Source organism: Neopelma chrysocephalum, unplaced genomic scaffold (genome assembly GCF_003984885.1).
Source record: "Neopelma chrysocephalum unplaced genomic scaffold, ASM398488v2 Primary Assembly neopelma1_22b, whole genome shotgun sequence".
In the NCBI taxonomy this organism is placed as follows: domain Eukaryota; kingdom Metazoa; phylum Chordata; class Aves; order Passeriformes; family Pipridae; genus Neopelma; species Neopelma chrysocephalum.
This window is the reverse complement of record NW_020897690.1, coordinates 17,802,434-17,828,384: the sequence shown is the minus strand read 5'-3', so window position 1 is coordinate 17,828,384 and position 25,951 is coordinate 17,802,434. Positions and strand designations below refer to the sequence as shown.

The 25,951-nt window shown below is 36.4% G+C and overlaps 1 protein-coding gene across 7 annotated transcripts in view; it reads left to right on the top strand.

The window, feature by feature from the left end:
* Window positions 1-25,951, top strand: part of SEMA5A (semaphorin 5A) — a 329,582-nt gene that overhangs the window by 206,136 nt on the left and 97,495 nt on the right. For all 7 annotated transcript variants that reach the window (XM_027681100.1, XM_027681135.1, XM_027681108.1 and 4 more), the window contains 2 exons: window positions 504-708; window positions 22,464-22,671. In XM_027681100.1, the coding sequence (XP_027536901.1) occupies window positions 504-708; window positions 22,464-22,671 (413 nt within the window). The remainder of the gene's footprint in view (window positions 1-503; window positions 709-22,463; window positions 22,672-25,951) is intronic.

Here is a 25,951-nt window from a genome sequence, read left to right as displayed (position 1 = left end):
TCTTCACTGTCCATTTTTGCTACTTAACACAGAGTCTTAAGAAACTGTTTGTGGTACTTTCACCTCAGATTTCTCTCAGACCCTGGCTGTGGTAGGACATGGAATTTCCTTTGAAACTTTGTTGTTTTTAGCACTGCGTCTGTGAAAATTATAAAGAAAACTAGTCAGAAAACTATTTGGTTTGTCAGATGGTAGTTTTTCTCCTTCATGCCCTGTGAACATAGGATATAGCATAATATTACTGTAGTCCACTTGTGCTGGTCTGTCTAGTGCCCTTCCATATTGTTTAGGGTTAGGGAGCCTCTATAGTACTGGCTCAGGAAAGCTGAACTTCCTCAATTGCTAGACAGTCTGGTTAGCACCAAAATGGGACCTGAAGGTCAAATTCCACAGTGTCACTACATGATTTACCCTTGGTTTTTATTATCTTGTGCTTTAAATCAGGGAGTAGATTTATTGTTTTTGTTGCCACATATAGTAATGTTAGTTTTCTGTGTTTTCAGTGTGGCACCATGGATCAGGGTTTGTATGCAAATCTGACTGAGAGAAATCTTCAAGATGCTCAAAAATTCTTCTTAATGCATGAGGTTGTTCAACCAGTTATTCCAATTCCTTACTTCATGGAAGACAACAGCCGATTTTCCCATGTGGTTGTGGATGTTGTGCAGGGCAAGGACATGCTTTTCCATATCATCTATCTCGCCACAGGTATGAACTCTGCATTGCTGCAATAACTGCAAAAGTTTATGAGGTCTTTGAGCTTTGATATTCTGCGAATTACTTATGAAATATGTGTAGAGCACCTTGAAGATCAATATTTTCTCTTTGACAGCAACCACCTGTTTATCTTAAACATTTTTTGGATAGAAGAATTAAGCTGTTTACTATGTATTTTATGTTATATTGTGAACTCAAAATTTAGTGTCAGTTTCCTATTCTCCTTTGAAGGTCTGAAGCCTATATGCTCTTGGAATGAACAGTTGGGAATTCTGCAAATGACACTTCCCAAGTTTCTGTCTTTTATTCTGTTTATGTAGTTAAGGGTACAAAGTTGAGGGCCCAAGGTAAGATGGTTTAGGATATAGAATTAACTTTATAAATAGCAATTGCAGCAACTGCTATTGTTATTTTTTTACTTTTCTGCTCACATGTATTTTATTACCTTTCCTTTTGTCTCATTTTTAAGACATTCATTATGCAAATTTGCAGCCTACCTTATTATTTTCCCTCCTAAAGAATCCTCTACCTAAAGTTGCCTTGATTAGAACTATTGCCTTCTTCCTTTAAAATTTCAAGCTTCATAAAAGAAGCGAATGTCTTGGAGAACTGTTTTTGCAGAAAAAGGATGTCCTCAGCCGAGACCGAAATACTAGGTTGAATTGACAAGTTTCCAGGCTCGTGTCATAAAAATTAAGGTAGTTCTTCAATGCTTGTCCTATGCACATTATTAGGGAATAGCTCATCAAAGTAATGGTTTGTTAATGTTCATATTAACAGTTTATCTCATTGTGCTCCTTGAAAGCTAGGCAGTAATAGAAGGCCTTTTAATAGGTTGAATCTATGCTTGGATGTGTCCAGTTCTAGTCGAAATAGCCTGCTGGGTGGTAAATCATAGCATTTTAAATGAAATAATGCCAATACTAAATAATGTTTGTATTGTAGAGGTCTCCTGACAGGAACTGAATTACAGAAATATGTGCTGAATTGGTTTGATGGAAAGAGACTACCACTACATTGTGGGATATTTGCATTAAAAAGGCAGCACCAAGAATAATGTCTTTTTCCATGATTCTGATTGTGTTCAGTTTTCAGTTTCTCTTAGTGTTTTACCTTTCACGTTTGATTCAGTAAGTGAGGATCTAAAACTTTACACTTCATGGTTCACTAATAAATTGTTTCAGGAGAGACTGTTCTTTTTATGCATCTGTGTACTTTTTATGCTGCTAAAAATGATACTGCTCTTATACTCCTTATGATGTATGCTTGCCTTTCAATTTCATTCTTCTGTGTACCTCTGGTTTCAGTCATTCATGGAAGCAGGATACTTACCTTAGCTGGATCTTTAGTCTGACTTTAGCATATGTTTCATGAGAAATCATATGATAAACCCCTCATTCTATTCTAGAAGTTTTCTTGACGTAATCAATTTTATTTCACATCTATTTCACTGAATCACAGTGGATTTTTTTAACATTCCTTCTACCCCACTTTCTCCCAATTGAGTGTAAGTACTAAGCCTTATTTTCTAAGAAATATTAATATTCACTTTTCAGAAGAATTACTTTTTGCTAGATTTTGAAATTACCACACGTTTATACTCAAACACCACATTTAAAGTACATAAGGGTAGTTTAAAAATCCAAAAATACACCAAATTACATAGTGTAATTTATTTAAAATATTATGATTTGAAGGCAGTATTTTGCCTTCTTTGGGATGCAGATCATAATTTTAGTTTCATTATATTGTTAATTGTGAAGCATCTTAGTTCTCCAGAGCCCTTGTGTAGAAGCTGTGGAGCGGTTAGCATGGAGTTTTCATCGCAAACTGCATGCAGTAAAAGATTATTGAGAAAAATACCACTACTTCTGTAAACAACAGAAACTAAAAGGCAGATGCCTTAATTTGGAATATAAACAATAACTTTGGAAACAGACCAAGTTTAAGAGTTTTGAATTTCTTCAGTGCCCAGCTTTACTCCCATATACAATATCATCTAACCCAAGATCCTAAGACCATAAAGCATGTGTATGCTTGGGAGAGGTGAGAGGGGGATGACAGTTACTACCAGTCTGAGAAACATTGTTGTTATTGTGTCTTTCCTGATTTAATTTATTTGCATTATTAAAAGTGGCGGTAAATTAAATTTGGAGGTTTTTTTTTACCACAGTGCTCTGTCTTCAAAAAAAGCCAAAGGAACAAAAGCTGCTGAGCAGAAAAGGACTTAGGGATGCTGGTCAACAGCTAGCTGAACAATGTGGCCAAGAAGGCCAGTGGCATCCTGGCATGTATCAGAAATAGTGTGACCAGCAAGACCAGGGTGTGATTTTAGCCCTGTACTCAGCAGTGGTGAGGCTGCACCTTGAAATCTGTATTCAGTTTTGGGCCTCTCACTACAAAAATGACATTGAGGTGCTGAAGCCTGTGGAGAGAAGGACAATGAAGCTGGTGAAGGGCCTGGAGCACAAGTCCTGTGAGGAGTGGCTGAGGGAGCTGGAGTTGTTTAGCCTGGAGATAAGAAGGCTCTCTACAACTGCCTGACAGGAGGTTGCCAGGTGGTGATCAGTCTCTTCTTCCAAGCAAAAAGCAGTAGGACAAGAAGGAATCCCTCCAGCCAGAGGAGGTTTAAATTGGATACTAGGAAAAATTTCTTCACTGAAAGGGTGGTCAAACATGTATGGGATATATAGAAGTGATGAGGAGCCAAATCCTGTCCTATTAGACATTCTTAAATCAATTACCTGGACGAGGCAAAAGATCACTGTGCAGGTGACACCAGACTAGGGTACCAGGAGTTACACTGGAGGACAGTGCTAACTTAGACATGCTGAAGGGATGAGCTAGCAAGAACCTCACGAAATTCAATAGGTGCAAATATGAAGTCCCAAATCTGGGAAAGACCAACTCCGTGCACCGACTGTGGCTGGGGACTGACTGTCTAGGAAACAGCTCTGTGACAGGACCTGGAGACTTTGGTAGACAGCAAGCTGAATATATGCCAAGAGCATGCTGTCACTGGAGAGACAGCCAATAGCATCTTGGGCTGTATTAACGGGAACATGGCCCGTAGATCAAGGGAGGAGTTTGTTCCCAGTTTTGACCTCCCCCAATACAAGAAGGACATTGATAACAGGGAGCAAATTCAGTGGAGGGTCTCCTTCTATTGGAGGCTGGAGCACCATGCCCTAGGAGGAGAAGCTGAGAGGGAGGAAGAGCTTTGAGGGGAGCAGCGTGCTAGTAACAGCCTGCAAATACCTAGAGGGAGTTTAATGGAGAACAGTGACATGCTCTTCACACTGGTGCATGGTGGGAAGACAGGAGACAAGAGGCAGAGAATTTCAGACTGGACATAAGGGAAAATCTTTTTCACTTCTAGGACAGTAAAGAAAAAGATTGGATTTCCCAGAGAGGTTATGCATCCTCCATTCCTGGAGGTTTTCAAGACCACACAGCAACCCGATCTATGTAATAGCTATCTGTCTTTCGAGCAGAAGATTGGAATTGAGACTTTCTGATCTCCTTTCCAACCTAAATTATCCTGTGTTTATTGTATGCCAGTATAATGTGCAAATTGGTTGGGCTAAATTAAATTTTTATTCAACACTGTGATAATAGGTACCACTGTACTTTCTGCTGCCAAAAGGAAAGTGCATTCAACTCTGATGTAAATACTGTCAGTAAGCAATTTGCACTTAGTGGTGTAAAGCAGGATGGATCTAGCCCATGCTGTGTGAGATGTATATCACATGACTTTTTTAGCTATAATTCATTATAACATTCTGCAAAATTTGACTTTTAAAATGCACAAAGCTGAATCAGTGGAAATGTAGGCATATGGATTGGATTGAATACAAATGAATGCTCTGCTGTCTTTGTTACTCAAAGCAAAAATCCCATTTTTTGAAACAGATGGGCAGTAGTTAAGAGAAAGTTCTCTCTTCACCCCCAGTTCTCTCTTCACATTCAGTTACTTATCCACCCTGTTATTAGAATACAAATATTACAGAGGCAAATAACCCTGGGAGTGTAAAAGTATAATCCAACTTCATTAAACCTTAAATAGATATAGTATTATTTGAGGGGAGACTGGGGGTAAGCAAACAAATACATTAATCTGCTGTGTCAAGTCTTCTTTTCCTAAACCTTTGCCAAGTCATCATTCTGCTAGCAGATTCTGATGTGCTAGGACTTAACAGCTACTGCTTGTATCAAAAATATACTTTAATACTTTGGAGACACATCTTAATCTTTCACTACAGTGACTTCTAACACAGAATGAAGGGATATATCAATTCTTGCACATTTTGTGCTGCTGGCTTTAGGCAAGCAGAAATCCCCAGAACAATTTTCAGTGATTCAGAAAGGAAAGTCAAGGAAAGCATTCACAGATGTTCTGAACTAAAAATCATCTGTAACAATACATGAAAAGTAGAGCAAACTAGAGAAACACTCAATATTCTGACAGCTTTCTAAGTATGAAAGGCTTCTTTCTTTGTTAAAAAAAAAAAAATCCAAGCAAAATTGTGCTATATTTGTTAGAGTTTTCTTTCTCTCCCTTTTGTCCCTTTTCCCCCACCTCACTTTTTTCCTCCATTTTATTTCTGCCTTTCAATTTAAGTGGCCCATCGTTAAAAACTTTGCTGATATCAAAAGGTTTTTTAAAACAGGATGCTGCAACAACAGCAACTAGTCCTTATTTAGAGGACTGTTGCAAAATGTATTGATTTACTAGAATGAATGAGAAAATTATTGGATATAGTGTCTAGTTGGAGGGCGTTATGAAAACATAATGAACTTAGGAGTTTAGAAAAAGTAATATTTACACTGTCTAATAAGAAACTTTTAAGGCCATCCTGTAAAATGACTTGGTGAAAAAACTCCCATGTTTTTTCTGTTCTTCAGTCCCACTGGACAGAGTATATCACCTCTGTATCCTAATTAGAAATGGTATATATCCAGTGGTGGATCTTAATTATTGAGATTTAGAGTACAGTATTGATGAAATTGGGGTATGAATGACTTAAAAAGAAAGTATGAAACCTGAAGAAAGATTTATTGTTAGCTATGTTGCGTGTCTCTTAAGAGTGGATTGTTCAATGGAGTGAACCACAATTTTTATGCCATAAAGCCAGGTTTTAGCTGAAGCTTAAAGGTCACTAGAGGATGTTATAACAGGTTTCCAAGAGGTTCTAGAAAGTGTTTTTCCTCCCTCTTAACACCTCAAAATTACAGGTAGCAATGCAAAGAATAATGATAAAAATAATTCTGACAAACCACATACAGCAATTATAATGAAGTAGTAGAGAGGTTTCAGTAAGAAATTTCAAAAGATATTTTTTGAAAATGCAACTGGATTTTTCATACATTTGTCTTTAGAACAGTTAAAACAGGTAGTAAATCTCCACAAATATAACATTTTTCTCATGAAACCCTGAAACTGTAGATTATCTAGAAACTAGACCCAGCCTCATGAAAGGGTTTGGAAGTTTGCATGAAACTCAGTATGGAAATGCTATCAAAACAGTTTGTATTTCTCCTGTTTGTCTTGCTAGATGGGAGTAAACTGATGCAAAGTACTCCATGATTTGATTCCTCTGTGATTTTTTTTTTTTTTGCAGTTCTATTTCTTTTTTCATTTTGTTTTTGTAATCAGTACACCACACTTTTTGCTAGGGAGCAACCCAAGGTCTTAACAAGAATAAAAGTTGTGTGTGTGTTGTTACTAAAAAATCTCAGATGAGATTTTGTCATTTTCCTGGCAGACTACATTTTTGATCTAAGTGTGCAGGTTTCACAGTTTAATGTGCATTTTGTCAGAATATATGGAGTACGTGCAAAGTTACCAACCTGAAAGTTATAAGCAAATATATGTACTTTTATGCATTTCTTATGCTCCCTTGGTCAAGAGAGCAACAGAATTTAAATTGACTGCATTTTTTTTTTTCTTCCAATTTGGTGCTATTTCTGACTGTGTTATCTTGAATGCCTTGCAACAAATGTGGATAGAGCCTTTCCCAAATCTTCGTTCGCGAAGCCTGGCCATGATGACGATGATGATATCTTAAGTGCATTGAGGTTATTGGAAGCAATCTGTACATAATTTCTGTAGAAAGGATCTATAGAATTTTCATCTCCGTTTAAGAATTACCTTCTTAGTCTAGAAACCACAATAGAAATGCAATAATAAAAAGGATCAGAGTAGCTGTAATTTTGAGTCAGAAGTCAAGTGTGAAAGGGGTAGGTAGTCTATTTGTATGTATTAATTCTTTCAGGTTCAGAAACAGGGGAATCAGAGTACAGATGGATAATGAGGCGTGTACACTGTGTCACGAAGTTGTCACTTTTTGAAACCATTTCTCTTCTATTGTTACAGAAAACACAGTTGCTTTCTTATGCCTTTCCTTGACAAAGGTAAAGTATGCTTTTACAGAGTTGTAAAGCACCCCTGCAGTGGTTTTAAAACTATTTTCCTGCAACTTGTTATCCTTCTGGCTTTATGCAACCACATTTCAAGAAGCTTGAAGCAAGGACACTCACCAATTACTTTGCTGTCACAAACTGGTGCATGTTGGAAGACACCAGTCCTAAGAGCAACCTGATGATCTTGAACATTTGTTTCAAAAAAACAAGCAGTAAACCATAAAGTTAATAACCTTATTCTCTTCTGCTTTAGCGGTGACAGTTACCTCTGATAAAGAAAAATCCTAGCTGAATTAATACTCCATTTATATTTTTAAACTTTTCAGGAAACATTTTGCTTCAAAGTTTAAAAAAAATGTGTAAAAGATTTCATGATTTTTCTTCAAAAACTTAATGTTCACTTGGATTTATGCTAGCTTTACTAAGAAGGCTTCCTATATATTTCTGCTAGAGTATTTATTTTATTTTCTATGTTGAATTATCTGTAAAGACAAAGAAGGATAATGTAAACTTTTGCTGTTTTTTTATGTAATTTAAACACAGAGATGTTGATTTGTTACTGCCTTGTGTATTGTGTCATCTGTACTGGGCAAAGGGGTTTTAAAATATTACTAAATGAGAATGGCTATGTCTAAAGTTGAGGCTACAGAGTTATAAATGATACTGTGGGTCTCTAGAGAATCACACCCAGCATTTAAAATGTTCAGTAGTACTGATTTTCCTTGGCTTTATCACTGTATATAAAGATAAATCATTCTGCCAGATCCAGTTGGAGAGGTTTCTTAATAAATAGATGGCTCTAACTAGAGCTGGTTAAATTATTAATTGTCAGCAATTTATATGTGTGAGTTGTAGCCCTTTATTTGGTTCACAAATTACTCAGCACTTATTTGTAGTCATTTTTTGTTATTATAATCAACCCATAAATAGGTCATGATTTTGATTAGTTTGTTGCTGCTGTTTGCTCATATAGTTTGTTCATATTTTCATTAACATGTTCATGAATTGCCTGCTGCAAGTAGATGGTATTCTGTTTTCTCGTGGGACAAATTTAAGCAGGAGAAGCTCTTTTTTTCTGTTCACAAATTATCATCATGTCTTTATAATTGCCCAGCTCTGTCGGATAAAGACTATAAATAAATGTCCAAAGAACATACGGTATGTGCATTTCTATGTTGCCACTGGAAATCACAGTTGCTGCAAGAAGCAGCTACTGGCTGAAGAACAGCTGGCTCTGCTTTCATGAGAATGAGCTTAATGCGTGGGCTAGGGAGGGAAAAAGATTAAAAGAGCTAGAGACCGTCTCAACCTTCCATTTAAAAAAGACCGGCTCCTGTTTACTATGGTGGTGCTGAGCTTTCAAATCCTTTTTGACTACTTTATAAACTTAGAATGACCAAATAGCCTATCCTTCATTTCTATGTGTTTTGAAACTACCACTTCTTCCTGGAAGAGAAACTAGACTTGATAAGCCCTGTGTCATTTGTTATTAGACAATTCTAATGCACAAAATGCAAAGCTGTGAGCAAAAGAGGTATCTTACATGGTGCTCAGTGTTGTCCTGCTGCCTTCAAAGCTAAGATCTATTAGCATCTATGCCTACACTCAAAACTCTTATTTTGCCCTTGATAGCATGCAGTGCCAGTCAACAGGCTTGGTCCTAATTACAAAAGACAGCGTTGGAATCAGCTTTATACTGGCGAGGAATTCAATCTTTGAACCAACTGTGTAACCCTTGCACAAGTACACAGTATGAAGGTCTCTTGCTGAGAGATGTGGGGAGGAAACCTTCCCTTTAAAGGGACTTGACTCTATCATAACATTTCAGAAAGGGTTAGGTGACTTGGCATGTTGCTGAGCATTGTGAACTTCTTTAGAATATTCTGCAAGGCTTTTTACTTCTAAAAAGCCTTTCTTTTAAGGTGGACATGCATAGGAGTCATTCAATAAACCCTGTCCAACCAAAGAAGAAAGTGGAACAGTTAAATCACGGGGAGAAATAAAAGTCCAAACCTTACAAGAAATTCAGCTCTGACCCTAATAAACCAAATATGGATCATAAATATGATTCTATGATAGGTACAATATTTAGTGTGAGCTGTCAGTAAAGCTGTCATGAAATGGGATATTATACTGAACTCCTGGTTTTTTTAATGTTTGTGAACTTCTTCATTCTGTATCCTTTGTCCTGTAAACCTCAATAAATCTAGATATTTATAACTGAGCATATACAAGCAGTGGCACTAGTAATCGTTGGGATTTTTTCCCCTTTTGCTTACTCAACTCTGGTCATAAGACATGGCAAATCTTAATAATCTGAAGAATTGCTTAATAAAGATATACCTTATTTACTTTTGTCTGTGTCTTGTAAGTCATCAAAATGTGAAGATGCTTTATTCCAAACACTGTGGACTTTGTGTGAAGAGTCCTGTAACCGGCGGGTGCAATTACAAAAAGATGGATTAGGTTCCATATGCATTTTACTGTAATCAAGTCACAGGGTAAGAGTCCTAATATCTTGCCTACAGATTAATTCTTCTAGCTTTTAATTACTTTTATTTTTTTTCTTATCCCTTGAATCTTGGAAATTTCATTCTGTAAGGGTGCACCTTAGAAGGAATAGGCATGACTGCAAACAGAATAGTGGTTAGATTGCTTGCCTACAAAGTACGAGGTGATTTTTAACTAACAAGCTTTGTGAGATTTTCTGGTTATTGCCAGATATCCTGGCTCCTAGACTATTATGTAAAGAATATAATGTAATATGATTGTATGCATTGTAGACTATGGCTGTATACTATGGCTATATGCTATGGCTATGGCTACTTTAATGGAATAGTGAGAGTAGTGAGATGAACATCTTCTGGTAAGAGATTTGAGATTCATTTCTCTAATCCCAACTTTGTTTCTGTGTCTTGTCCATTTACTTTCTTACTTGAGAAGAAAAAAAAGTCATCATCATCATCATCATCTTGTCCTTCTGTATTTCTCAACAAAAGCTGTGTTTTATGCTGAAATTGCTGCTGAAGTTCCATGCACATCATACTGGAATTGTACTGGACATATGTATTGGATTTGGCTCATTTAGGGCCTGAGGCATAGGGACATGTACTGTGCAGAGTTTGAGTAGAGAATAGTCCCTGAAATATTTTCATCAGCCAAGTCTGTGATGCTTCTGGATCCATACAGTAGTCAGTTGTCTTTCTGACACTTCCAGTGAAAATAATCACATGTGCCTTGGTTTAGAAATCAGGCAAGGTTTGCTGTTGGTTATTATCTGAGTTTTCTCCACTTGTGCAACTAAATGCTTCCTTGATACATTGAAAATATTATTCAGTGGGAAAACACTATCATATTCATAGCATGCATTAAGTAGTACAAGATATTTATTGTTTTGGTGGTACGAAGGAAGGCAATAAAAAATAATAGGAGCAGTAAGCACTCCCTTTCCGGTCAGATCCAATCAGTTAATACATCTCAACTTTAGAAGGCTGGCAGGGATCCAGGGCCTATATTTGATAGTAATTTTTTCCTTTGTGTGGCATTCTTCACTGCTACTCTGTGTCAGATAGCAAGCCTAAAATCATACAAACCATTTCATCTTGCAGTTAATATTTATGTTTATTACCTACTCTACTTCTTTAGTTAGAGGTTACACATTTCTTCAGAGGTGCTCTTCTCCTCTGTCTACTAAGTCTAGTCCTAGATATTGATTAAACATTTTAGATCTCTCCAAAATCAGAAAGTTTTCTCTTCTTGTGAAGAAGTTTCTGGGAAATTAATACAGACTTTTTTGTTTGTTTCATTGTCAATGGTAGCAACCAGTCCCCAATAGCAACCTTTCTGTTTTATTTCTTTTTCTTTTCAGAATCTAGGATATTGAAATTATGCATCTCTTGACAAGTGTAATGTTTCCCATTCAGAACCATATGAATTCTTGTGTCTTCTTTGCCTCAGGGCTTCAAGCGTTGTGTGTATATGTGTCATTTTTACTATATTAAAAGCTGGATGTTGCCAACAAAAGTAGCTGTAATTGCAATATAATGCCAAACGGGCATTCTCTGGAATAGGTGTTTTTCACATGTAGCTCTTGGTTATCTTGGCTCTGTTTGGTTGTCATCTTACTGTACTCAGGGAGTAAATATTTGAGACTTCTGAAAACATCTAATGGGAATGTTGGTAAAGATAGTCTCATAGCACATGCTCACAGCTTAATATGCATATTGGCAGGACCGGTTTGATTAAAATGCAGTAACTACGATCAACACTGATAAATATATACAATTTGTTTTGTCTGTAGGTTTGATGCCCCAATCTAGTCTTGATATGCTATTTGATTTTGAATCTGACATTGTTAAGTTCATTCCTTTTCTAAGCTAAAAGAATGTGTCTTTTTATACAGCAAGTTTTTTTATTCTGATGCAAGACAGAAAAGGTGTATTACTGGCCTTCTTTGAGGCTGCTGATTTCATCTATCATGATCCTTGTAATTATTTTTTATTATTGAGTACGTTTGTAGACAGAACTTGGGTAATTTAAGTAAGAATTCAAAATTAGATTATTATTTGATAAAATCAATGAATGTTTGCTCGATGTTACAAATCATGCCTTGGTCTGTATGGCCTACTTGAGATTTCCTGACAACTTTCCAAGGAAGAAAAAGAGAAAGAGTATGTTGTACTAGAGCCAAACTTGAAATTCTTGTCCGTCACCTCTTTTCCAAGTCTTTAGAAATTATTTTCTTTTCCCCAACTCATTAAAGCCTCATCTACAGATTTTAAACTATAATTTTAACCATATCCATTCTCCTAAGGCATCAGTTCTCAAACCAATTCTAGTAACTAAAGTATTGTTGTTCACATTTTAATATAATTTTCTGAAGGGGTTATAAATGGTGATACTTGGTATGGGGACATGGTCAAGGAACTATGTGTTGAGAAAATACTGTGCATTTCTCTGGGATTATTCTCTGAAATTAACACAGCAACGCAGCAGAGAAGGGTCAGCCTGTTGGTGAAGTCATGTGGATGGCAGCAGCATTCATGGGGGATATGTAGAGCTGAGGTTTAATTCCTCAGAGTATCCAGAATTCAAAGTCATCTCTTGCACCTCCTTGTTGAATGCTTGATCCAGAAGAGAAGGGGCTGCTGTGGATGGGAAGGAGCCTTCCCAGATCCATTCACTGGCACTTTTTTAATCTGCATGTGGAGCACACAGTTCATCCGATGGGCAGATGCAGGAGCACAGCAGCTCTCAAGCCAAGTAGGTAGAGAATTCAGCTAGAGAGATAATGCCTTGCTCCCTGCTGCAACAACTATTAAAACAGTTTTCAAATGCCTTTTTAATTAAGCAATAACTTCCCTGAAATTCTCTAGGGACACCTATTGCTTGCAGGGCATAAAATCACATTCATGATTTTTCTTGGCTGCTGCTGAGACTTTTCTGTTCAACTGTATATTGAGGGAGAATAGAGTAACTACTTGTCCCTGGCTTTGAATTTGTCATAGAATCAAGTCAGTGTTCAAGAAAACAGCATAGCAAAAGAAGTTTTACATCTTCAGTAGGGAAATGTACCTGTTAAAGAATCTATGGTTAGATATTTTTATATTTACATGAAACAGTTTTATAAAAAAGGAAGTTTCAAGTTTTAAATTTTTTCACTTTAGATGGTTTTACTGTTCTGAATATCAATTTCGTACATGAAGTCTGGAGAGGAAAAACTGGCAATTAAACCCAGATCTCACAAGTCTCCAACTTGTTTCATAAGAATAGTTTCTTTATTAAACTTTTATCATTGAAAACTAACTAAATAAGATTGCAAATAAAAGATAGTTAAAAGACACACCAGTCACATCTTTGGCAAGCTGAAAATCTCCTAGAAGACTGGAAATAGAAGTAGTGAATAAAGCTGTGCCAAGGAGCATGATTCATTAAAAATACATACATTTTGAGATTGTTGAAATTACTTTGGGGTTGTATTTTTTTCCTCAGGCAGGAAGAAACATCTGGTTTAGATCTAGGAAGGGTGAGAAATCTCCACTAGATTATACAAGCACCACTCTAACAAGCTGAGAAAGTTTGATTTTCTTTGTGAAAGAAACAGACCTAATTGATATGGTGGTTGAGGCACGTAACTCAGCATGTATTTGTTATTTAGTATAGGTTTTTGCTCGACCTTCTAGAAAAGACCAAGGGGAAAGCAGAGAAAAGATATTTCAGCTTTAGGAGTTTACAGCTTCAACTTTGTAGAAATAGTCTTTCAAAAAAAGGCATACTACTGTGGTTTAGCTGCTAGTCACTTTGCATTTTAGTCTAAAGTAGATCTGAATTTCCCTCTAGAACTTGAATTCTCTATGTGAAAGATTTTTGAATGACTCGGACTGGAGCTGGATTTAAATTCCAATTTGAGGCATGAAATGGCCTCAAATGACACACAAATTGCTGTATTTTCTAAACTATAATGCCTTTTTGATTCATAGGAAACCATACTAGTGGAAATGTTATTTGTATCAATTTATAATCTGTTGTACTTTATGGAGTGGTAGATATTTTCTGTGCTAAAGTGGATATTTATCTCCTTGCATGGTAGTTACTGGAAGAAGGCTTTGCTAATTCAACTGCAAACTGACTATGTCCTTGATGCTTTTGAGACATTATAACACATGGGAATTAAATCTACAGGGGATAGAAGTGTTGTAAAGAATATTTTTATATGTTTAAAAGGTGTTCTGTGGAAAACAGTAAAGAGAGGATTGACGTGGTGGTTGTCCTGATTTCCATTGATGAATACATTACAAAATCATTGTATTTGAAAATGGAAACACAATTTTTAGGGTTTTGGTTTAGTTTGGTTTGGGTTTTTAGAGAGGGAGTTTACTCTGCAATAATTATTGGGATATATATGTAACTAATTTGTATATTCTTTCTGTCCTACCAGTCACACGGCTTTGAAGAAAGCTCTTTATTTTTTTCATAATTAGTATCAAGATCAGCACTCTCTTATTCAGAAGTTTCATTAAATCCATAGTTCTAATTCCTATGTAGAAAGGATAACCCATAAATTTTCCCTTCATAGAATAAATACATATTAAATTTTGACACACAGCCATGAGAAACTCCTCTAGTTGCAGAGGTACAACTGAATTTCTCTTGGAATAGCCACTAGGGCATTAAGAAGCTTGCTAATAATTTTAGAAGGTATGCAAATAGATTGTGGCTAAAATTGCACTTTTCAGATTCGTAGTAGTTGGCAAAAGAGTTAAATTATCTCTCCTACATGGAAGCCAGGGGATAAGTAATAGACCATCGTACCTCCTTTGTTGACAATCATTGTCAAAAATGTATCTCATTTCAGCTTTAATTCAAAATAATTTCCAATACTGTAAGGAAGAACGTCAATATTTACTTGAATTGTACTAGGAAAGAGGGAATAAGAAGGAGTCAGAGCCAAAGATAAAGAACGTAAATCTAAAATATTATGTGTGCTTGCTTTTTATGCACTCTTTCAGAACTGCTGTCATTACATCCAAGAATTGAAAATCAAAACCACACCAGATTGCATAAATACTAGGGGTCTTACTCAGATAAGAATAATTTAATATAGTTTTTTCCTACATTTTTCTTTTACTGCTTCCAAAGCTCTTGTCAGAGAAAGAGTCAAACCTTTCCTATTTGTGATAGTTAAGCAACTATTCTGTGCTTTGGAACTGTTAATACACTGAGCACTGTGTGCTATAATTGTTTGTATATAATTTAAAAGTAGCTTTTGCTAAACTTACTAAAAGTACACAATTTAGCACTTCTTTTTTTTCTTTCTAAATGCCAAGAAAAATGGAATGTCCAATTTTAAGATTGCTATGAACTGTGTATAGTTTGAGAGGAAGCAGGAAATTTTGATTCACTAGGAATTGAAGTTGCTTTTTTCTTAAATTTGGGGTCTTATCTTCTCTGCTAATTTTTGTTAACTTCTCTGTCTACTAAATGTACCACCAGAGCAATAGTGACCAAGCTGTAAAATTCAGTGTTGATATATGGCCAAGGATCCTTAGGGTATTGTTAGTCTCTAGCAATAGCAGAAATAGATAAACAACCTTTGAAATACAAAACCCTTTCATACTGAGCATGGGGAAAGAATGATTTGGTTTAAAATCTGGAATAATTAAAAAAACACATACCCTATTTTTTCTTTCTGGAGTACATCTACAACAGACCTGGTTTTATACCTGTTTTTTACTTCACATGGGGACAAAAACTCTAAGGCCAAACATATTCACTATTTTGTGCTAAGGTCTCACATGAACAAGCTGCAAAATTTTTCAAGCCCCAGAATGTTACTTTTTTTTTTTTTTTTAGATCTAACATCTATTAAAAAATCCAATTTTTTTGGTACATTAATGGTACTGTAATGATTGAGCTAAAAATATAACTCACTTGGTAGATTATGAAGATTTTTAGTTGTTTTTCACTCTTGCAACTATAAAAAATAACTAGGTAATTTAAGAACTTCAGTTAGGGTTCACTTCTTGGTGGTTTGTATATATTTTCTGCAGGTGACAGAAACGATTTAGTATTTATTTTTGTTCCATGTTTTCAGTGATATTAATACTGGTTTTTTATAATACCAAGTTTGTCACATGGATTACTGTTGCTTCAGTTAATTTAATTTACTGAAATTTAATTAAATGTCAATGAGTTACGATTTGTGAGTTTTCCATGTCACTTGCATACTTTTCTCTCCAAGTGTCCTGCAACAGAGTAAGGAAAACTAAGATACCTGAATAAGGGAGAGCTTAAGCTTTTCTGTTTCCTGTGAGTGATGGTACAGCGGGTAACCAGTGTCTCATTTAACCATTTTGCTGTTTAAAATTAAGTTGCCATATCAACAGGGCAGAACAATTTGCAATATTTCTTGAGGAAATGCAACAGAATTCTTTTTTCTATTTCCAGCTACAATATTTCATAGAAGCTTTTGTTATACACTTACATAATTGCCTTTTTGATCAAATAAATATGCTTTTTGTATTTCTCTTAATCTGTATTTCTCTTAATATCCACCATTGACTTGTTATCATCGCGAGGATAATGATCTGTAATAGCAAGGCAATCACAATGGTTTATTGTTATCCTTCATAACCTTGTCATATTTTATTCTCTCTTAAGCCTGCAAAACAGAACATGTTCTGATTTTTAACCTCCATTTTTGTCTGAAACTTGTGAAAAATTGCATCTATATATTTTCTTTTGTCATGAAAATATATTAAAAGTAGAGAAAAATAACAAATTAACTATTACACTGACCAGGTTGTTCGAACAGTGGTGTACTTTCAAATGGAGAGACAAACATGCAAAACAGCTCTGAAAATAAATGTAGAAATTTTAAAAAATTGAAATCTATGTCTTGATAAAGCATCACAATTCCATATTCATTTTGGGATTCACTTTTTTCCTAAAGAATTAATGAGTGTACCTCTAAAAACCATAAAAATAATTAAACTGAAATTGTAAGTAAAGGTGGAAATTTTAAAATTAAAACTACGTTTTTTTGTTTTCTGTATCATTATAGAAGTACTATGCTTACCCATAGTATATTTTTAATATTTAAAGAAGGGCTAAAGCTCAGTTTTTCACTTGGCCTTTAGATTGTATTCTTGTATTTCAAGTATAAATAGATATCTCAGAGACCTGGAGGTAAAATATAAACTAAGTTACAGATCTTGATTATATTATCTTCTAAATATGCCATTGCTTTAAATCAAATTGTACCCCACCCCCATATCGGAAAACAGAATATTCAAAGGCTTTAATTATCCATATCCTACTGATGATTTAACTAATTTTAAAGTTATTTTTAGAAAGGGCAAAAAAGAGTAAGTTTTAAATCCCATCATATTCTGTGTATCATATGTATCTTTTTTGATGTTACACAGATTGCTAAACCCTAAATCCCAGGCTTTCCCTTTGTAGGCTCAACCAGCTGCTGCATTAGCTGTTCCTGTGTCTTTTTTTCTGTGTTGAGAGCACTTAAGACCTTATGCAACTTAATACTTTCTGTCATTGGAATAATTTTCTGCTGTTAGCCAAATTCACATTCTGCTTCATGGTAGGGCTTTTTCCTGTTCCTGTGGTGGAAGAAAGACATAATTTATATTTATTTGAGCTACACTTTAAAATGTATTCTCCCAAATTTCCACCTATTAAACCCCCTGATTATTATGCTACCAGATTGATAAGATTATCAATGAGGCTGTTTTCACATATTATAATGTACAGAGTAGTGCATGTCTTGCACAGGTGATATCCTATTCAAGTTCAGTTGCAAGCATCTCTTGAATGTGGCTCTAGCTTCTGTGTCTCGTGTTGACTGCCGCTTTCCTCCACATTGACCACATTCTTTCATCTGCTTAAGACATCTTACTGTTCTAAAGAATGTTTTATGGGAAAATTGAAAAACAGGACCTTATTTACACTGACTGTTTATAATTTACAATAGTTTTCACTGTTCCTTGAGTTTTTCATGGTATATGCAAGGAGATTGTCAGAGCTGTAAAGGCACCTTGTTGTGCTCAGAAAGTGCAAGGAGTATTTGTAAAGTCTTACATATAGGCATACAACTGGCCTGAGGGGATATTTGAGGCAGTTATAAGTTTCTTTTGCTTGAAACTAATAGTATCTTCTATAGTTTAAAAGACAGCAAAGAGTTTTTGCAACATTAATGAAAGATGATACTGTAGACTCCTCCTCTGAAAAACATAGGTTTGGATTCTGTCTTCTGGTGCTGGTTCAGTTTTCTGGAGAAAACTCCAGTTTCTGGAGACCAACCCACTCTCCAAGGTACTATGCTAAACTATAGTAAAATGAAGACGAAATTAGGGTTTTTTTCACTGTAATCTATGATAATAGTTAAGACTGAAAGTGTTTCCCTCTCAATAAGGAGTGGGTAGAGATTGTTTCCCTTCTTTCAAAGAAGTGAAATGAACTTACTGTCTCATGATGATTTGTTAAAGATATGTTTGCTTAAAGAATGCAGCAATATTTTGTAAATATAGCAGCTCATATAAATATTTATTCTTCTCTATAGCAAGAAATTGCTGCAACTTCTGTGAGTGTTTTTATTTCTATTAGGAAATTCAGGAAATTACAGTTATATTCATTTGTTGTGTCTGCTGTTTGTTTTGTTTGTTCATTTTCTGTTTTCCTTTGCAGGTGTCATCATAGATGTTGTAATGATTTCAACCACACTCTTGCAATGTTCTCCATTGCTGGCTATGCTTTATAACAATTACGTATTAAACTTTACTTTTCAGTTTTAGAGATCATCCTTTCACTTTGTTCCATTATAATTTTGTTCATTACAAACTCTGCTGCCTCCAAGCAAGTTCTCTTCAACTCCATCTCCAGTTTTCCATCAGTTCTTCATGGTCTCCTACACATTACATAGTAATATTTCAACTAAATTTTTTCTCTTCATTCACAGTGATTAGATTTCCAATGTTCAGTTGCTGGGTTTGCATGTCTCTTTAAAAATATTTGCAGTACAAGCTAGTAAAGCTCATTATTTACTCATTCTGGCCAATGTCATTATCTGTTCCTACCCCTGTATATACTTGACCATCCTTAAATAAAGGCTGTCAGGTGTCTGGATCTATTCCAGTATGTCTTGCTTACAGTTAGGATGCAAAGATGCCATTCATTTGAATTCTGAAATGGCTGTTAGATTCAGACTTGACATTTGTGATGAAACTGGAACTTTCCCTGTGTCCATGGCAATAAAGTTACATCCATGAAGACAGTCGGTGTTTATTACCCTTCTTAGTTATTTCTTGGCAGAAGTGGACAGTTAGCTTGATTATAAAGTAAATATTCACTTGAAAGATTATGACAGGTCTGAAAACCTCCCTGCCCTAGAGCTGTGTTCCAGATTAATTTCTTTCCCTGCTTTTCCCTCTATTTTGCTTTGCAACTGTGGTGTGAAAATGGCTGAACAGACAACATTTCTGACGATGGGACTTTTGCAAGTTCTTTAGGAAGTCTGCAGTCTTTGCTGGAGGCTGTGCACAATGTTGCACATTGTAGTATAATTGGAAACACTGGAGCAAGGCACCTGGCTTTTAAAAATATTTTTTTGAAAGCACTGAAATCACTGGCTATGATTTTCCACTGTAAGGAAGCCTGGTATAGCCAGGTTGCATGCTGTTATTTTTTGAGGAGGTTGATAGATACATACCCTTGCTACATACCATAGGCCAATGAACATAGTCACCAATTCAATCTGTGCCTGTCTCAAAGCTGTAGAATAAAACCAGATCCTCACCCTAGTTTGTGCTCCCAGGTGGTCATTGCAAAATCAGGCATAGGCAGGAGGAATTTAAAGCAGAGAAGATAGAAGTCAGCAGTAGGGGAGTTTACTGAGACAGAGGTAGATCTCAGATAACATTCTATTCCTTTTTGTTGAATTTGTGTATGACCCACTGCTCCTGAGAAGAGTAGTGTTTCTTTCTGATAATCTCTGGGATGTCTGTCACTATTTCTTCACTTAAAGCCCAGTCAATTATGACTTTCAACATTTCTGAGCGCTGATCCTCTTAGACAACAAATGAAAAAGGAATGGTTTAGGAGATGCTGAAAGAAAGCAAAAGGAAATGTGAGGAATTTAGAATGTATGCCAGGATGGAAGAACAAGAGCAATGACAGCTGTCCTGGGTAAGGCATTAGTGCTGCAGTTCTCAAAGTGAGAATATTTTATTTCATTGTGGGATAGTATGCTGCTGTAACCATAATCTCCAGGTCATAGACTTGAACATACAAAACTGTAATTTTTCCCTCTACAATAAATGAGTCACAAGAAACACAAAATATTTAGGTTTGATCATATTCTCCTATCCAAAGCTGCATTTCTAAGCTAAATGTGTATGCAGGCATGGGGGAAGGAGGCCTGGTCTTGCTTTTTTCTTCTTTTGGAGAAGGTAATGGCAAGTGACTCAGCCTGTAGATGCCAGACCCAGCACAGTGGCAGGAAGAAATATTGGTCTGTACAAGAAGCACGTGCTGAATGTGCACCTGATTTTTCTTTAATGCAGGAAAAAGATAAGAAGCCAAATTCAACATATCGTGAATCATACTGAATCTGTTGTCTGCCAGTTAAACAAGTGATATAGAGTTGTACTGACCTAAAAACTATACCAACTAATATACATCTGTAAAATGATCTCATGGCTTCTTCTTCTTCTACTTAGTATATTTTTCCAACTTCTGTGCTCAAAAAAAAAGATCTTTTCATTCAGTAATTAGCACAATGTCACGGTTTAACCCCCAGCCATCCACCCAGCAAGTATCATGCAGCCACTCACTCAATCCCCACCAGTGGGATAAGGGAGGGAATCAGAAGGGTAAAACCTAGAAAACCCATGGGTAGCAATAAAGAGATTTTAATAGGGAAAGCAAGAGCCATGCATGCAAGCAAAGCAAAACAAGTAATTAATTCACTGCTTCCCATGGGCAGGCAGGTGTTTAACCATCCCCAGGAAAGCAGGGCTCCATGAAATGTCCCAGTGACTTGGGAAGACAAAAGGCATAATTCCAAATGTTCTACCCCTCTCCTCCTTCTTCCCCCCAGTTTATATGCTGAGCATGATGCTATATGGTCTGGAATAGCCCTTTGGTCAGTTTGGGTCAACTGTCTTGGCTGTATCTCCTCCAAACTTCCCATGCACCCCCAATTTCAGTGCCAGCATGGTAGTATGAAAAGCAGAAAAGGCCTTGGCTCTGTGTTAGCACTGCTTAGCACAAACAAAGACATCTCTATATTGTCAGCCCTGTGCTCAGCACAAATCCAAAAAATGAAGTTTTGTTAATTATATGTTTACATATAATTAAACTTCCTACTAACTTCCTACTAACTTCCCACTAACTTCCCTTGTTATTTGGTGTTGTGCTCTCCCTTCCAGTACTTCTCCAGGTCTTAAGACTGGCTATTCAGCGTTCCTCAGGAAAATTCAGAAGACTTTAACAGTAATTAGCACATTGGTTCTCTTCAGTTTTGGAGTCTACTTGAGACTACTTTTCTGTATTTTCTTACTTGCTGTTCCTCACCATTTCCCAAGCAAAGTTTGAGAACCACACATTGCCCTCCGTCAGCCCAGTTACCTTGGAGGGTACAGTGACTGTGTAGGGGTACCAGCCCTGGCCTTGGGTGCTCCCAGGGTGAAGCCAATGTAGGGGGAGCACAGGCACAAGGCCACCAGGCATTTGCTGCCAAGAGTAAAACCGGCTCTCATCAAGACAGGGCCAGACATGTCCTGAGAGCCTACAATGCCAACTCTAAACCAAGCCTCTGGCCTTGTGCTAGTGATGGAAAACCACTATTTTCTGAGTTGCAGAACAGTTCTTCCCAAACATTTCTCTTGCAATTATTACCAGCTCACAAGAGAAGTCTTTCAAGACTTCACATGGCTTAGAGCTCATCTCTGTGTGTTTGCAGTGTGGGATCTTTAACATTTACTATTGTTGGCACAGAGAAGATTGCATGATGCTGTTTTGGTCAGACAGCTACCTAAAATATTTATCAGTGTGATAATGTGATCCTTTGTGTTCAGAAAAAATGTACTTTGATATTTTTAAATTATTTAGAAACTTTTCATGAATGAATCATAAATCTCATCATGTATTCTGACACTGGTTTGTGATGCATAACTGTCTTTCCTTAGAAATCACAATAAGAATAGAAGTGAAGAGTGAATGCTAAAAGTGATGATTTTTCAGAGGTTGAAATCTAGATAAGTAAGAAAAAGGGATGCAAGCTCATTTCATTGCTATAGTCACCTAGAATCAATTAAGACCTGCATATGTTCATATATATGTGCTTTATTAAATGAATGTGATACATATCTAAATCCCATAATTTTTAATACAATGAATATTAAAACAACCTAGGGAAATTATGAACTTTATTGCTTTTTAACTGCTTTAAATATAGTAAAGTGTAGTAAAATCTGGTAAGCTGAAATCAGTAACCCTTGCCATGAATGTGCATTTATAATAACCAGATTTTGAAAGCCTGTTTCTAGTTGCTACTGCTGTGAAGTCTGTTCTGCAATGATAACCTTTTTTTTTACTTTATTGTATCACATGAAAACAGCCTTAAAAGTTTTCTAAGTTCTTTTCACTGCACTATAATCAATTTAGAAAACTTCAGTCAAAATATTCCCACATTCTGATGCTTTACTGAAAACATCCAGCACGAGACAAAGATTTGTTCACTGAATGACACCAAGTAGGTAGAATTGCTAATGTGATTTTAGTAAGTCATTTTCCTCTTGCCTTTTCAGACTATGGTACTATTAAGAAGGTACTTGCCCCAATGAACCAGACTTCAAGCAGCTGCCTGCTCGAGGAAATTGAACTCCTGCCGAAAAGTCAGCGAGAGCCCATCAGGAGCCTTCAGATCTTACACAGCCAGAGTGTTCTTTTTGTGGGCCTTCAGGAACATGTGATTAAGGTCCCCCTGAAGAGATGTCTCTTTTACAAAACATACAGGTATGAAGAATCAGCTATTTGTATTTGATTGGAGAAACATACATGCAGGGGGTTGCAGCAAAATGGGAAAGAAAAATGACTGCAAGTAGGAATCCAAATTAATTGTCCTTGTCAGCAATGACTTACTCTGTACACTGTTTATCAGAAGTGTCTCTGACTTCTTGTACTAGCTTGTTAGGACTAGATGAGACTCTCAAGGAATTATATTGATATTTAAGTGTCGTTATGCAGATTCTGAATTGTGAAGTGAAACAGTAAGAAATGTTTTATATAGAAAACAGGTATCTGGTAAAGTGCAATATAGCTGCAGCTTTAATATATTTAAAAACTGAGACTTGGACAAATTTAAGTTAGGGTTTGGGGTTTTTTTTAAAGCTGTATTATAACTGAGTAAACAATATCTCTGTGGATTCAGAAAGAACACTGGGTTGGATGAACTGAGAATTAAGAAGTGGCTATTCAAAGGTAAATTTGGATCAACAAAAAATAAATGCAAATATGCTTCTAAGTTAAAGGACTGTGCAGCTGACAGTTGTTCAATCAAACAAAGAGGATAATTTACAAAACATGTTGCAAAACATGTTATTAGAGATTGATAATTCCATTTAATTGGTTGGATCTTCCCTTTGATATGTGAGGTTCTGGTAATTCAGTACAATTGTTTTGTGTTACATCAGACTGAACCAGTGTGATGAGATTTTGAAAACTGTTACTGAGGCATGTGGTTGGTTTTTTAGCTGGTTTTACCTTCACCTTGTTCAACGCACGTTCCTTTGGAAAGTTGGGCTATTAAAGGAAGGAGAAAGGCTGCCAGTTGCCTTTCTTGGCTGCTACACTGAGCATCACAGAGATGTTATTTGCGCAGCAAAAAGATTATACCTCCCATAAAAGGCAGTTAACATTTGCATGTAGAGATATTTCTGGCTATCAGAGGGACCACACAGGTGGTCACAGAAGGTAGGTGACCACAGGATGCAGGTGTAGAGCTGTGACAGTGGAATGACATTTCCAAGGGACCTGGCTCACTGTGGGGATTGGTATCATGCAGGAGGCTACTAGTTTGAGAACAAGACTGAAGGAAAAGCTGTGCCCTAGAAAATGAGCAGACCGTGAAAGGGAAATGTTCTACTTTTTACAGTTTTTTACCAGCACTATTTTTTTGTTTATGCTGTCTTATGTGGCATATTTTATAATTTTCTTCTGCAATAGAAGGACATTCAAAACCCCATTGGAAGTTCTGCAAAGCTTACTTTAAGGAAAAGTTATATAGGGGCAAGTCTCTGCTTCACACTTATTGTTGGTTTAGGAGCCTACATAGAACCAAGTTTCATCTTTCCTTGGTTTAGTGACTTCAAACAGGATGTGTGGTGGTCCTGTAGCCCTTTTTAGTTTTTTTCCTCCTTTTCATTAATTAATGACTTGCATATTAGGAGGGGCATATGTATACAAGTGTGTATATCCGAAGAAGGAAAAAAACTTAGTGACATAAATAAAAGCTTCTCAGTTTTATTGAATATTATATGATTAAGCCATTCTGCTTGCATGAGACAGTAAACATGTTGCCCTAAGCAGATGTGTTTATTTCAGAAAGGGAGATCAGGCTATGACTCTGTGTTTCTCTAGGGTCCGTGTACCCATGACAGCCATAAACACAGGGAGCTCAATAATACGGGTGTCTTGTATTTACACTAAGAGTGCAGTTCACTTTGAACATTTCAAGGCTGCAGGCTTATTATGTTAGTAGTGATGTATGAACTCCAAAATCCAGAGATGAGACTTCCAGAGCACCTGCTTAGCTGGTGTCTGCGTGAAGGTCCCACAGATCCCTGTTACCTATGCTTCTGTCAGGACAATTCCCAAGGCACATCAGGGTTATTCTGGCTACAGGGCCCAAACATGCTTCTGCCCTCTCAAGGTGGGACTGCTGTCAAAAATCATAGACCCCATGTATGGCTACAGGCTAGGCATTCCTCTCCCTCTTTGAGGAGTGGAGTCTAATTGGCTTATTTTAAAAATTTCTCTGAAAACAAAACAAAGTGGTACCATTCCCATTTTACTGCATAGAACAGTAGTTAAATGACTCAAATCTTGTTCAAATGATAATTTATTCCTCTGCTCAGAGTTATGTGAAGTCTCATCTTCCACCGGAGTGACTTACTTAAAAGGAGATAAAATGATTCCTCATGGGGTTTTTCAATTGTATCTTTTGTAGTTGCATGATTTTTTTCTTGTAGTAAGTAAATATTCATTGCACCAAAAGGGTTGCTATCCATGATTTCTTCTTGGTTAAAGAGTTCACCAGCAATTCTAGCTCTGTTTTGTGAGAAAGGAGAGGATTTACAGGTGTGATGCAGATGAAATAAGGAATCTCCTTGTCATCTATCATTAGGGACTCAAATTATTCAGATAATGCAGATGTAATCTTTCTCTCACCTATAACTTACTTCTGGTTTGACAAGTTTTTTCCTGACTTATGCTAAATTTGTATTTTTTGCATGTGGAGAGAGTGTGAGTATGTTACTTGGGCATATTTCTCTAGGCAATGAAACATCTGAAACTTGCTCACTGCATTGTTGGATGCTTTAATACACATATTCTTCTGTTTCCAACTACTACTTCTGTACTATGGCAATGGGTAAATAGAGTAATGGGTAAACCTTACCTAAGGTAATGCCTTGGGGCACTGTGTTTTTTGGGGGGGATTATTTTAATTTTATTTATTTACATTTATCATACTTAGGGCTGTATAACTGTGCCAAGGCTATACTCTGAAATTCCACTAATAATTACTAGAATCTCTTCCCCAGATCAAGGACATGTGGAGTCTTTAATATCTGCTTCACATAATTATTGAGAAATAGAGCATGCTTGTCTATGAATAACAGCCTTAAAAAAGCCAAAAGGCCAAAGACGTGCTAGCTCACCTGCTCTGTGTTTTTGTGTCAATGGCAGAGTGCTCAATGTTTAATCTTATCTAATCTCTTTGTTTAGGTTTATTGCTTAGCTTTCAGAAAATACAACTTCAGTCCCTCTATTGAGCAGACTGTTCCACAAGCTTATATCTCAATGTCAAGATATTTTTCTTTCTTTCTGAATAATTGTCTAATTATTCCTTATTTCATCTTCCCATACTAGCCTCTAAAGCATGTGGTTATTGCTTTTATTTGTAGATTATTATGTCGCTTTAATTATCACTCTAATATGCTCTGCATATTGTAAATCTGTTCCTCCAGCACTTTTCTGTGGTGGAGTAGCCCTGAGACGTGCTGTTGTCTCTGAC